We start from the raw sequence: 14,370 nt of genomic DNA on the forward strand, positions 1-14,370 counted from the left end.
ATTTATCCATATTTACTAAAAAGATTTCTATAACTTATGTAAGTCACCAGGAGGGGTCCCCAGAGTCTTGGGCCGAGGACCAATACTGGTTAGGAACCTGGCAGCAGAGCAGGAGGTGAGCTTGAATGTAATGCACTTGAGTCATCCCAAAACCATCCCCGCAACCCCTGTCCGTGGAAAAATCGCCTTCCACACAAATGGTCTCTGGTGCCAAAAGGGTTGGGACCACTGCTGTAGAGGGATGTGTAGTTCTCCTGGCCACAGCAGAAGTTACAATAGCAAGATAATAAACTCCACCCTTGTATGGGTGTGTATTTTGGGATCTTTTACTCAGTATTAGAAATGTATTTATTCTGCAATTTGCTTCCTTGTGTAGTTTGGATTAGTAAACTTGGCTTTCTTCTATGGTAACAAAGTATACACAAATTGTAGTTAGTTATCATATAAATATGTACTGTTAATGACACAGGGAAATAATCACAGCTATAAATACATTCCTAATACTGAGGTAATCCCAAAATACAGACTATTAAAATTAGGTCAATAAATGAAAGATAACCTATTAACAAAATCAATTATTACAGAAGGAAAATTTTTTTCTCAATATTTTAACTTCTTTAGCTACATAAGAAACAGTCAAGTGAAAGACTGCAATGTTCCAAAACTTAAAGAGGAAGGGACAGTTGTATATTCCTAGATAATATGGATTTGTGAATGGTAAAATAGATGAAGGCTAAAGTTAAAAATACAATCGTGGTAGACAGATGCTAATTGCAACACCCCCACTGTTGCTGCCCTCTCTGTGTTGACACATCTTTCCAGCCACCCAAGCAAAGGAAGACCAGGCTCCCATTCAGAGACTCTTCTGCTTTTACTTCATAGTTCTATACACGTTTTAGTAAGTCAGTGAAAATTAGAAGGGTCTAACATTAAATGTGACTCTCCTTCTTTCCAAAATGAGATTGGCCTTTATTTCTTGCCATTCTTCTATTCAAATTGGAACCGAAGTACAGAGTTGCCACTGTTAGAAGCTGATAGACTTGCCTTTTTTGATTGTTCTATTCATAGCCCAGCAGCGTGGAATGATGGTACCAAGTTTCATTATAAAATCTGAAACTACTTCTAAGATTTTGGTTTCATATATTTCTAGAAAATGAGTTAAAAAAAAATCTGGCTTGCGTCATAGACATTACTTTAAAGAGAGCAGCTCAGACTAGTACACTACTGCCTCCTACTGTCAGTTTGAGGAAAGTGAGTGCCTCAGACGCGGTGTTCAACCTTACTCTATTTACAGACTTACAGATCACTGGCCTCCTTCCACCCAAGTACAGTTTAAGCACCGCGTCCTGGGATCATTACCTAGGAAGATCTGTTGGTGTTTTCTGAATTTTTCTGAACTCTTTCCCTGTATAGACTACTAGATCTTTGATAAAAATCCAGGAAACACCCTGAGTATGGATTTTATCCACTGAGAGAGAGAGAGAGAGAGAGAGAGAGAGAGAGAGGGAGAGGGAGAGCACACACCTGGTTTTAAATTTACAAAATAATATTTGTTCTTTTAAAATTCCTTTCCACACTATTTTGTTCTTAAGATTTCATTTTTCTCTCCCCCTTGCCCTACAAAGACTTACCACATATACATCTGTAAGGAAAAATCAAGAGCAAAAAAAATCTGTATAATTTTTAAATCTTTTAGCAGCTTTCTCCTAAATAAAAAAATACTAACAAGTATGAGTTAAAATATAGTAGAAAATATAACAATTCATTAAATCAGAAAATGTTTGAAAGCTTTAATTAGGTATCAAAATATGAACAGAATATATAAGTATTTAGAATAAATACAGGGGTGGGCAAAAATAGGTTTGCATTTGTTCATATAGAAAATACAAATTAATAAGTAATAATACAGAAGTAAACCCATATTTTGCATACTCACAAATGGAAATCTACTTTTGCCCACCCCTGTATAAACCACTCATTTCTAGAATCAGTATGTTTGGATCAATGATTTGGGCGCTGGTTTGTAGAGTCCTTTGTGCTCAAACTGCAATTTGACTTATGATGGTTTCAGCTGAGTCAAAGAATATCGATCCGCATTTTAAAGGTAAGATTTTTGATCGGAAAAATAAGCCAGGCAAACAGAAGTCTTCTTAGAGGCTGTTCCCTTTTAATGAGGACACAGTAAAAAGAATAGGTCAATGTTACTTCAGGTACTTTATTGCAAACAAAACACTGTGGTTACAGGCTGCACTGAAATTACTGAAAAACTAGTTTCTGTAAACAACTCATTTTTGATGCAGGTGGTAGGCTGGACCTGTGCTTCCTGGGACCCTACAGAGGCAGAGCCTGATCAGAACACACAATTGCCTCTTCCCATTTCCTGCTGTAGATTCCGGCCTCAGGCTTCTCTGTTGTAGCCAGCGGGACTGTTTTCTCAAAGACCTACTTCTACTCATCTTCCCAGGGCTTTGGAGTACCTCCTGTCTCTATGGTAACACGAAACACAAAGCATTAGAAATGTACCATCCAGCAGGCAGAAAAGAATGAAATTAGAGGGTAGTACTCTTGGTAAGCTGAAGAAGGTGCTGACTGCAGGAAAAGGGACAGAGGGTACGCTATTGCAAATGTCAGTTGTCCATTTCTTGTATATTCTCTTAAAATTTACACTAATTGTTAGCTCAGAAGGAGTCTTACAGTATATGGAACCTTAAAATCAACATGGTATTTGATATTAAAAGAATTACTGAGGATTCACACTAACTGTAAATGTCTACCAATTTAATGGTCATTAAATTATTGAGATGAAAGTTCTCAGCTAATTGAGACACAAAATATTAAAAAGAAAAAATTAAATAAATATTCCAGTATGGTTCAGGATAAAGACAAAGGAAACTGTTATCGTCACACTACAGAATATTCCCTCTTTTATTACTTTAAGATAATTTAAGTGTTTTAGTCTTTTGAAATCTGGGGTATCATAAAATGTAGTGTCTGACTCTATTTGTTTCAGTGGCTCAGTGCCATCAGAGAGTCTAGGCCCCAAACTCTCGGCCAATTCCAATCTATTTCCTGGTCACAAACATCAGCCTTAACTTATGATTATGTGTATGAGGAGCAGTAATGCTATTCAGTGGGAATCTGAAAATATTAATATTGACCCCAAACATCTATATACATGCAAGATGTCTTCTTATTACAGACATCTACTATGTAGCTATTCTGTCACTATTTTAAAAATATTTCACATGAGATGAATACATAATACATTTATTATATTATTTAATATGCTATGTTATTTATTTTATTATATTATGAAAAATAATGCTGAATAAATAATACATTTCAGGCACGTAAACCCACAGATCAACAATGTTGGCTCTGAACTCTGTTCTTTGAGGCAGTACCTCAACAATTAGACTGGCAGAAATTTCGGGGAGCTAATATACACTAACCTACAGAACTCTATTAATTAGGATCTGAGAAGCTTTCTTTCCACAGTCTGTTTTTTTTTAACCTCACCAACTGAGATGCAGCTACAAGCTCCAGCCACTAGAGGTCGGACAGTCACACCTGTCACCAATCATTAAATTAAAGTGGGCATTATAGCACCTTGAATAATTCTGGTGACTTAAAATATAGAACATAAACATTCCTTTACAGCTATCACAGTATAATAATAATATGATTTCTAATTGATTATTCTATTTCTAATGGTTTTAGATTTTGCAATGCTACCACCTTTCTGTACTGGCTCTCATTTAATTGGAAGAGGGAATAATCGCAATGAATGGACTCTAGAAACCCTCACAATTAATGGAATCCCATGACATGAAAAGGCCTCTTCTGGAGTAGAAGAGGTAAGTGATGTGTTCTGCAGTTGACCAAGTCCATTTGGAAACCCAACATTCATGGGCCTTCTAACAGGAACCATTGTATCTCCACTGTAACTGCCTTATGTCTATGTTCTCCTGGATTACATAGACCTTATTATTTTACATGTTTATAGACCCACTTATCACAGTAGAAAATAATTATAATAGGGTGGTAACTTATCTATCCAGTGAGGTTTACTGTGTGATAAACCAAATATAATTTGTTAAAAAACAAGCGAACTTTTGAATTCTAACACAATCCACAAAGATAGAACTCAGATTTAGTTCTAACAAAAATACTACATCTACTTTCTCGCCATCTTATTATTACAATTAATAAAATAATTATAAGGTTTTTTCCTGTTTTAAGTTTTGTTTTGCAAAAAAATAATGAAAACAATACTGATGTATTTGAGCACTGATGTACAGCCTAACAGAATATGATTCTTATTCTATTTCACAAATGAGGAAGGGATGCTTTGTGGAGTTAGTGAACTTGTCCCAGGTCAGAGGCAGGTTACGGTGAAGCTTGAATTCAAGCCCAAGTCCCCTCATTCAGGTCTGGCCTCCAAATTATAACACTGCTATCTAACTTAAAAAACAACAGCAACAACAAAACCCTACACATGCTGAAAAAAGCAGCAGACAGTATTCCGATATCAGCACAAGCAACTAAAGGAAACTATGAGACACTTCATTTTTACTGATACTGTTTTTGACAAAGACCTTAAAAATTGTTTGAGCTTTCTAGTTAAACAGAACCAGGAATATATTTTCCAAAGTTTTTGCTTGTATTGTATAAAGTACTGCCTGTGCTTAAAATGCAATATAACTAGTTATTCATAGAAGAAGCAAAATCTATGACCCAGATTCAATAGTACACTACAAAATTTAGAAAGCTAGTTTATGATGGTCTCTCCTACATGCACAGAGGAAAGGCTCCAAGACCTCCCGTGGATGCTTCAAACCACAGATATTACCGACCCCTGTATATACTATATTCCCGCCCCCCCCCGCACACACTTATGTTAAAGATTAATTTATACATTAAACACAGTAAAAAATAAACAACAACAATAAAATAGAGCAATTATAACAATCTGCTGTAATATAAGTCACGTGAACGGCTTTGGGGCCATTACTAAGTATGATCAGGGTGACTTGGACACAAGCACCGTGATACCAGGACAGCTGGTCTGAGAGCTGAGACAGCTACTGAGTGAGTAATGTCCATACATGGCACGAGTATGCTGGACAGAGGAGTGGCTCCCGGGCAGTGCGGGATGGTGTGAGATTTCATCACACCACTTGGAGTGGCATGCGATTTTAGAACCTCAAAATTATTTCTGGAATTTTCCATTTAATATTCTTTTACTGCAGTGGATCACGGGTAACTGAGACCAAGGATAACTGCAATCATGGAAAGCAAGACTGTGGACAAGGAGCAACTACTGTACTTTGACATCACACATAAAAACTATGCATTTTAATTAATACTGTACAGTTTGTCCCAAGTAGAGTCCAGAACGTTTATAAAATGTTATAAAATGCTTTTTTTACATGAAATGAGCTAGCCACAAATGACTCAGTCAAGTTTACATTTTTAAAAATTTTAATTTATTTCTCTCACTAGTAATCCCTGCTTGAGGAAACTACCATCCTCTTAGGAAACGGAGCCTTTCCTGAAACTAAGACATGTGTTGTAACTTTTTTAGTTTCACGAATGTAGTGAAGTCTGGAATAGCACCCCCTTTCTACTCCTGTCATGATCATTGCCTGTAACAATCTACAACCCCTCAGATCTCATCAAACACTGCTGATTTCTCAAAAGGCTGTGATGTCACTTGCCACTGAACTGTTACTATAATTCTCTCCTATGTTGCATATCTTGGTCTACTTAGTGTCGTGTTTTTTTTTGTGTGTGTCCCTGCTATATGCCAGAGTCAAGTGAGAAGACAATGACCTCCTTAGAGAAGAGTCTGTGTTCTTCTCATCCCCTGTGGAGTTAAAAGCAGTACTTTATGTGCAGATATGGCATGTATCATTATAAGAACCTACAATCAAGGCAGCAGAGACTATGTTTAACAATTTTAGGGCTGATGGAGACCATGCTTTGTTCTCTTAACATTAAATGCTGGGTGTGTACAGTGGCCACACTATAGTAAGTGTCAGGAACATCGCAGAGAATGAGCAGACATGGTTCCTGCCTTCAGGAAGCTTACAGTCTCATCACGTCACTACATCAACATCTACCGAGGTTATTTGCTTACTATTTTCCCTATATCACAAGGAGAAATGGCAAGACTGCTCAACGTGATTTGCGCAATTATGCCTCTCATTTTTTAATGCATTATTAGATCTGGTATCTGTTATATATTTTAGCAAAAATATGACCCATGCCTCTTAAATAATAAACAGAAAAGTTTAAGTCCTGTGGGTGTGTCAGATTAAAAAAAATGTTTAGGACCGGGGAGTGGGGTGTCATCTGTGGCGGCTGATGATAACTGAAGGGAACACATTCAGGGATGGAAGTAAAGGGCCTATTGAGAAGATGGTCTAATTAGGGAGGGCTGATGAACTAGGTTATAGGGGGGTCTGACTGAAAGGTGGGAGACAGGGAGAGAAGAGAGAAGGCTATGAAGGCTGTGAAAAAATACAGGTATGAAGTTATTAAATCAGGAATAGTTCATACAGAATGAATTAGGCAGGATTTGAAGAATAGCATGAAGATGGAATGGATTTGTAATCAGAAGTCCTGAATTTGAGATGCTTTTGCTCCGAATGTAATTGAGAATGGTGGCTATCTCTACTATTCTTTCATTGTGGTTAATGCCCTGTTATTCTTGTTGTCAATGTTCTATTACAAAGAATGATATGAAGTCATTATGCTACCTGGGCCTCTCTGAAGAGGTTGGTATTCCAGTTTCCACAATCAGTCTCAACCAGGTCCAAGTGCTTTGGCACAAGAAGTCAATTCCAGGGAACCCTCCTTAACCCCCACCCCTATACCTCCTCCCATTCATTCTCACATAGCACCCAGTTCTTTTCCTTCATTGCACTTACCATAAGCATAATGTGTTTGGGTAATTATATATTTAATATCTGTGTCCTCTACTAAATTCCACTAGAGAAATCTTTCACTCAGTCTCTTCCAAACACTGATGTTGATAATGCCAGTAATTTAGTGTGCCTCTCTGTGCCAGACATGATGAGGCGTTTAAAAAACTTTTCCCATTAATGCTCACATACTCTATGAAGCTGTTGTTAATAACCCTATGAAACGGGAAAAACATCGCTGTCTATCAGGCTGTGGTGACGCTCTTTGTTCTGCTGCTGGGACTCCCGGGGAGGACTATGATGATCTTCTCAGGCAAATTAAAGGCCCCTTTGTGGGAGGTAAGTGTAGCTTTACCCACCTTTCCTGCTGTCTCTACAGATACGGTTTTAACTGAGCTACTGCCACAGAACCACCTTTTTATCAAGCTGTATGCTCATTGGTTTGTTTGTTCTTTGGCTTTACATGAAAGGGAATCCAAAGCCATTTCCCGGACTCATCTAACTGGTTGCGAACTCTACATTTGTGACTAACACATCAGAAGGTGCTCTATCATGAGGCTCGTTTATCTCCAAAAGGCAAAAACTGGAAGGGTTTCTTCTTCGCTCTACCATTCACTTTTTACATCCTGGAATGCTTCTCTTCATCTCTGTAGACTTCAGTACCTTTCTTCGTTTACTGGGGATGATTAAATAGGCCTAACTTACGAAGACTTTTTTGACAGGAACAATACACATGAAAGCTCTTTGATAAGTACAGATCACCATACAAAGGTTGGGCATTTGTAAGGTGTCCTCTCATCACAAATCTTGAAAGCAGCTGTGTTTGGGCTTCTTTTCTAATGGGTATAGCAGGGACCTCTGTAACAGGCACTCCTAAAATCATATAGCTCTGAGTGAACACACAGCCATTGATGATGCTTTTGGAGCAACTGATCAAGATATCACTTCTAATGTAAAAAAAAAGAAACACTTTATTTCTGTTATTTTCAATGTAATCTATACCATCAGCCAAATAACTTATGCTTACATGTAGTGTTATTACATTCACGGTTAAAGTGATAAACCCAGTGAAGTGCATTTATTCGTTAATTTGCTGAGGATAAGGTGGGTGGATATCCAAATTCCAATATATTTTATGAGAATGGCAGCTGAACTATTTATGAATTACAGGTCTCTGATTTAAAATAAACTGACAGCTTCCTCTTAAAGCATGATAACAGCAACTCATTTAAAATCAAATTTGAGGATTTCAGAGCATCTAGAATTATTAAGAAAAAATTGTGAAAAGCTGTTTATTTTTTGTGGCGGAGGATGGTGGTGGTTTGGGGAAGGAGATTCTTCTTTTTGAGAGTCAAGAGAAACATTTCACATTTTCCTTAAATGCTGGTGCTTTTCTAAGGGACTTCCCTCCACTCTTAGCTCCCAATAGCTTAAAAGAGACACATCTGGGACTTTTTCTGAGTAGTTCCCAATACAGTATATTCATGCATACACTGACAATGAGGAAACAGATGAGGAAGAACTGCTGAAATCTCCAGTTTAATGAAATACAAGCTCTCTTCTTCTTGTGTTCTTGCCTTTCCCCAAGGTCTTTCCGGCTCTCTGCGGCCATCCAATGCAGGCCTCAGAGAGCAGATGTGTGGACTCATTCACACGGGCAGCATCCACTTAATCCTCCTGTGAGGGGGGCAGTGCTTATCTTCATTTACTGACAAGGAAATTGAGCTCAGAAAAGTGGATTACTCCAGTGACAGAGTGAAGAAAAGGCACAATGCAGAAGGAAAACCTGAAAGCCCTTGTTTCATGCAGCACTTGGCCACTGTCTTCTGGGCCACGAATCAGCGGTTCTGCTGAAGGGAGTGCTCTGTTGTAGAAGGGGTGGCCAGTGTGAAAAGATGATGAACAGAGGTGGAGAAGTGGCATTGCTGGTGGCTGCATGGGGAAAAAAAATGAATATACTGGGCCTGCAGAAGAGCTAAGCAGCTGTAAGCTTAGAGTTTGTAATAACATAGTTTGAATAACAAAAAACAAAGTTTTGTTCATCATAACAAAAAATAGATTCCTTTTATGTGGAATCTATTTGGGAACTGATAACACTTATGACGAATAATTTATGTGTTTCTCCTTTATTTGGTTTTGGTCTGAGATAAATAGAAATCTATGCAATATATTTAAATTTCAGAACTTAGAGTTGCAAATTCCCAAACTAAATGTGCCACTACTGTGCTTTTCTGCCAGTCACTCAGGCTCAGATTTGTCAGTCACAAAACAGATTTTTCTGAGATCCTTTTCTATTAGAATGTTCTTTGATTCTATGAAGAATATGAAAGTACTAAAAATAATGTGATAAATATTTGCTAGCAGAATCTCCCAGAGAAGGAAAAAGTAGATAAGCCGCAGTAAATGGGAAGCTCAGCCATTCATCCTTTCTTCGGAAACAATGGAATCCTCATTTCAGATAATGCGATTATAGACCAATTCGAAGCTGTAGCTGTGCCCCTGACTACTGGCCTGATTTAGTGCCTTAGAGATGTCACCTGTACTTTTTAATCTGATACTGCAAGAATAACATCACAAAGGATATCTAGTCACATCAATGTTTCACTTGAAAAAGAAACAAAAAATTCAACTCACAGGTGGTTACCAGGCAGGAGTACTCATAGGTTCTAAAAGGATAAAAAGGAAAATGATAAAGCATGTCAGCTCTTCAGGAAGAAGGTACTGCTATTAGGCAAATTCAAGGATCTTTTCCCATCAAGATGATGTAAAAATGCTTTCACTGACAAAACAGGACATTTGTTCTTAACATCAGTAAATTCTCACCACAGTCCATAGCTTCTTGGAAATAGTGACTTCAAGCAAAATGACATATGAGAAAACCACTTTTACCGTAAAGTAACTGATATAAGCAAGAGTTAAGTTCCTATGGCACATTTCTGGCCACAGAAAACATCATCAAACTTCTTAATAGTCTCCAAACCTTCTAATATTAAATAATAAAACACATTTAAAAAAGATGATTGAAAACATGATCTTGATTTTTCCACCCCGCTTACTCCAGTTCAGGGTGGGGGTTGGCCAGAGCCTCACCCAGCGGCACCCAGAGTGCGAGGAGGGCACCCATTGTGGACAGGCACCCTTCCATCACAAAGAGCACTTGCGCCCACAGCCTCAGTCACTCCCGTCCACCTCCTGCGCACATCTTCGGGATGTGGGAGGGAATCGGAGGACCCGTAGAACACCCGCATAGATGAGAAAATGTGCAAGCTCCACAGACAGTGGCCTCAACAGAAACTCAAATTTTTCCTCATCAATATTGTAACAAAATGACGTTGAACAAAATGACATTATTTAAGCTGTACTTCTGCTTTGTATATAGTGACTTTGTTGTGTCAAATATAGTGTCTGATTTACTTTGGGCTAGAGGTACAGAAAGTTTTGCAGAAAATAAGCAGCCTTTGTCTGGTTTGTGCCAGAGGTTCATCACAGTTTACACACCCAGGGTAAGCACATTCCAAAGCAGATCCTATCATCACATATCCTCAGGCAAAACCACGTGCACCAAGGCATTGCAGAAACAGCCTTCAGAAGTGGAACAGAGCAGTGGCACCACAAGGAGAAACACTGCAAAGGCCAGAACCTTTCAGGATATCTGACAAGCGCTATACCTACATGAAACAGCAATGACGACGACAGAGCGTGGAGGTGTGAAAGCACCATCCACTTCTCTTTGTCGGGTCTTACTTGAGCTGCCCCATAAAGAGTGAGTCTAGACTAAGAGGCAATATTACAAACAAAAGGTTAGAGATCACCATGGGACATTAATTATGCAAAAGAAGGCATACTGAATTTAATCAGAAGCAGCAGACTTGGTGCAGGAAGAATTTTCTCTTTTTGACAGAAGCAGTTAGGAAAACATTTATGGTAATACTGCAGCATCTGCTGATTACAGTCGAAGCTGCAGGACACCAGTGTTAAAATCACTGAGCCGTCCTGACAGCTCCCGGGTGCTCCCGTCACATCGAACTGCAATTTGCAATGAAATTCATCCAACTCTAAAAATCAACCAACATGTTTAAGCCAGACAGAAATAACTTAGTTTTGACTTAAAAAAAAAAACAACCATATAATAGGGAATTACATTTCACAAAACTTTGGATCTAATGCAAGAATTTTCCCCAACAAACATCGGTACATTTTTTTAAAGAACACAGGAATTTTCAGATCTATTAACACACATTGTGATCAATCAAGTTTTAAAATTTATAGGAAGAAAACAGGTCAACATTTAAGTCAAAATATGGGAAATAGAGCTTTAACTCCCTGACAAAAAAGACAAAATCTGACATCTCCGAGCGCTTTGATATGTCTACAAGATTCAAAGAGTAATTAAGTAGAATAATAACTTGTAAACAACTGACTTGGTTGCTAAGCAAAATAGGTAAAATAAGAAGTGCAGAGAAATGAAGAACTACAGAGTGGTGTAACATTAGGATGACTATCGTATGAACTGCCCATAATGGACAGGCAGATCAACCAAATGTATTAGTACCCACCAGGGAATTGCTGAAATAGTAATTAAAGGAATAATGAAATTCTATAGGTATTCATAACTAAATCTTTCATACGCAGGTGTTTCTGTGGGATTTCTTGTGGTCAAAAACACGCTGTGTTTAAACTTAAATCTCTGAATGACACAAGAGCCCAGAGAACAAAAGATGTTAAATTCTTCTGAGATTGAAATTCATAGAAGTCAGTGTCCCATATTTTATCTAAAATCAACACCAAAGATTTTCTTCCCCCAGCTGCTTTGGGAGCTCAACTAAATATTATTCATAACATTAAAAGATTAAAGAAAGAAGGAAACAAAAACTTTAAAATGTCGATTGACGTTTGAAAGGGAGCCATTGAAACTGGCCACAAGGGATGGATCTGTTGTTGCCTTATTCTCAGCTAGATGAACTGTTTGGAAATATGTCGGCTATAGTGAGCCACTAACACAATATTCATCTGCAATTTTAAAATCTAAAATTTTAATTCAATTTCTTTCCCCAAACACATTAAAAATGTCTCTAGACTTCTCTTCACAGACACAACCTATTGATGGTAAAAAAAAAAATGCAACTAGGTAATCAAAAACACTCACAAAAAATCACTGAAAAGGTAAAAAATTGATCAGTTGAAGGCTTCAACTTAAGTCAATATGTAATTGAATAATGAATCAATAAATGTTTATTGAGCAGCTATATGTATAAGCCACAGAGCTACACACAGATAAGAAGTTTAGGGCACCGCTGCTGGTCTGAAAGGGACAACGGACAAAAGAAGAGCTTATGTGGGCTCATTTTTTAGTGCGACTGAGGGGCCAAAGGAGTTGTGCCCACTGCAAAGGCAGCAGGATTGCAGAGGGGCGAGGTCTAACCACAAACAGTTTAAGTGAGGGCAGGTTCACAATGGCAGAGTCTCAGCTGGGCTTTGCAGTAACAACAGGACTGGAGATAATTCGGAAACAATTTACAGGGAATCAACCTGATCCAAGGAAACAATCTAAAAATGCTACCAAGGCCCCACCCTGCAGATGTAGATGTTATGATTCAGGACAAGTGACACGCACGCAGACAAACATACAAAGAAGACACATAACATGGGTCATCTAATACATTTTAAGCATCAAACTGGTGAAACGTCACACAGGAAACGTTTTTGTGATGGAGTCCGACCCCACGACAACTGTTTCTGTAGAAGGAGCTACATATTGAGTCCCCATCCACTGGCCCTCAGGCCCAGAGGGAAAGTGGTGATGGAGGGAGAGACAAATGTGACTCTTGTCAGAGAAAGTTAAAGATCCCAAGAATTTACCAACTTCTTTCTTTTGTCCCAGAAAACATTCCTCAAAGGCCACACATTTTTCTGAGAAAGTTTAAATATAAAGCAGAAAATAAAGAGGGCTTGGCAGCCTAAGGAGGGAGGCACTACAGTCAGTCAGAGAGAAGGGGATGGGCCTCGCACATTTGGTCTGGAGGACAGCAGACCCCTGGGGCCACTTCTGTCCCCACCCACACGGAAGACATGGAAGACTGAGCTAGGAAACCGGGAAGTCAGGTGGTGTGCTAAAAACAGATGAAGGGACTAAAACAAGTTGCACTAAAATAAACAGAGTAATCCTTGGCAAACATGGCTCTGAATAGAGAATCTGATGAGCAAGTTAGCTGGGGCACATCCCCGCCACACCAGAGTCAACAAGAAATTCTTAGGCATATTGAGAGGGAAGCTTCCCCCTTCACTGCATTTCTGCAAGTCTGGATGAAGACACTAGGTTATAGAAGTTAGATTCCATGAAGGCTTTTATGTTGGGAACTAGTTGGTTTTAAGGCAGGCATATTCAGCAGACTAAGGAAAAAAAACCTATAAAGCAGTAAGAAAAAATATGCAAGTAGTGCTTGAAGGAAACTAATCATAGAAGAGAAAACTGAATAAATTTAGGCCATATTCATTACCCCTCCAGGCCATTTTTGATCCCACTGAAGTTACCACTCTGTCCTCATGTTAAGTACAGACATTCAGATGAAAAGAACTGGAAGGTCATCTACTCTAAATGTCACTTTGCCTGAGAAGAAACTATGGCCCAGAAAGACGAACTCACGTGCCCTAGAGCTGCTCATGGTGGAGGAAGGGTGACGTGCTGCTTGTCCAGCACCTAGGCCTTGGGGTCAGGCCGTCTAAGGTGTAAACCCCAACTCTGCTGCCTTATTTCCCACTCTCTTAAATGTTCGTAATTCAGTGGGTACTTTAAACCATGACACACAGTACATTTGTACAGAGCTCTGTGTTTCAATGTGTACTTATACCTATTTCCTTGTTTTTTTTTTTCAGGGCAGCAGGTAAGAAATACCAAGCAGGGAGGGGGGCAGATACAGAAACTCAGGTGTAGTAAAGGATTTATAGGGCCTGGCCTACAATTAGTGATCCTGCTCTTGTTGCTAGGTCATGTTATGCCTGCTCATTGGTATAATTTGCCCTGGACTGCAGTTTCTACACAGAAAAGAATTGTATTTACTTAGTGTAATGAAAACATTGCACATTTGTAGCAGAGTTGCTTTCTGCTATTTTTCATTACAACTGCACAGTGTTTAAGCTACGTTATGGGTTAAATACACTCTTGAGGGCTAGCCTGGTAACTTAACCACCATTTATAACATTTATAACATTGTTTCTGCGGGAAATTGCTTTGAGTTCCAAAACAACTGATTTAAAAATTAACTGTGGGAATACAACTGGTTTCAAAGTAGAAGACTGTCTGTCAGACATTTCATGTAATTGGTTACTTAATTCATGCACTGAAGCAACAACAGTGGATTGTGTACTATGTACCTACTGGCCATTGTGCCCGGGATGCTAAGATGAAGAAAGGTCTTAGACCCTGAGGCACTCATAGCTAGCA

At 38.7% G+C, this 14,370-nt stretch overlaps 1 protein-coding gene across 4 annotated transcripts in view; it reads right to left on the bottom strand.

Moving 5' to 3' along the window:
- DIAPH3 (diaphanous related formin 3) overlaps positions 1 to 14,370 on the bottom strand; it is a 465,949-nt gene that overhangs the window by 10,845 nt on the left and 440,734 nt on the right. The window contains exon 28 of one of the 4 annotated variants that reach the window (XM_045839233.1): positions 9,564 to 9,595. The exons of the other annotated variants lie outside the window; for them this stretch is intronic. Coding sequence (XP_045695189.1) covers positions 9,570 to 9,595 — 26 coding nt within the window. The 3' untranslated portion in view covers positions 9,564 to 9,569. The remainder of the gene's footprint in view (positions 1 to 9,563; positions 9,596 to 14,370) is intronic. 4 annotated transcript variants of the gene reach the window in all.

Source organism: Phyllostomus hastatus, unplaced genomic scaffold (genome assembly GCF_019186645.2).
Source record: "Phyllostomus hastatus isolate PE091 unplaced genomic scaffold, TTU_PhHast_1.1 phas_contig_29, whole genome shotgun sequence".
In the NCBI taxonomy this organism is placed as follows: domain Eukaryota; kingdom Metazoa; phylum Chordata; class Mammalia; order Chiroptera; family Phyllostomidae; genus Phyllostomus; species Phyllostomus hastatus.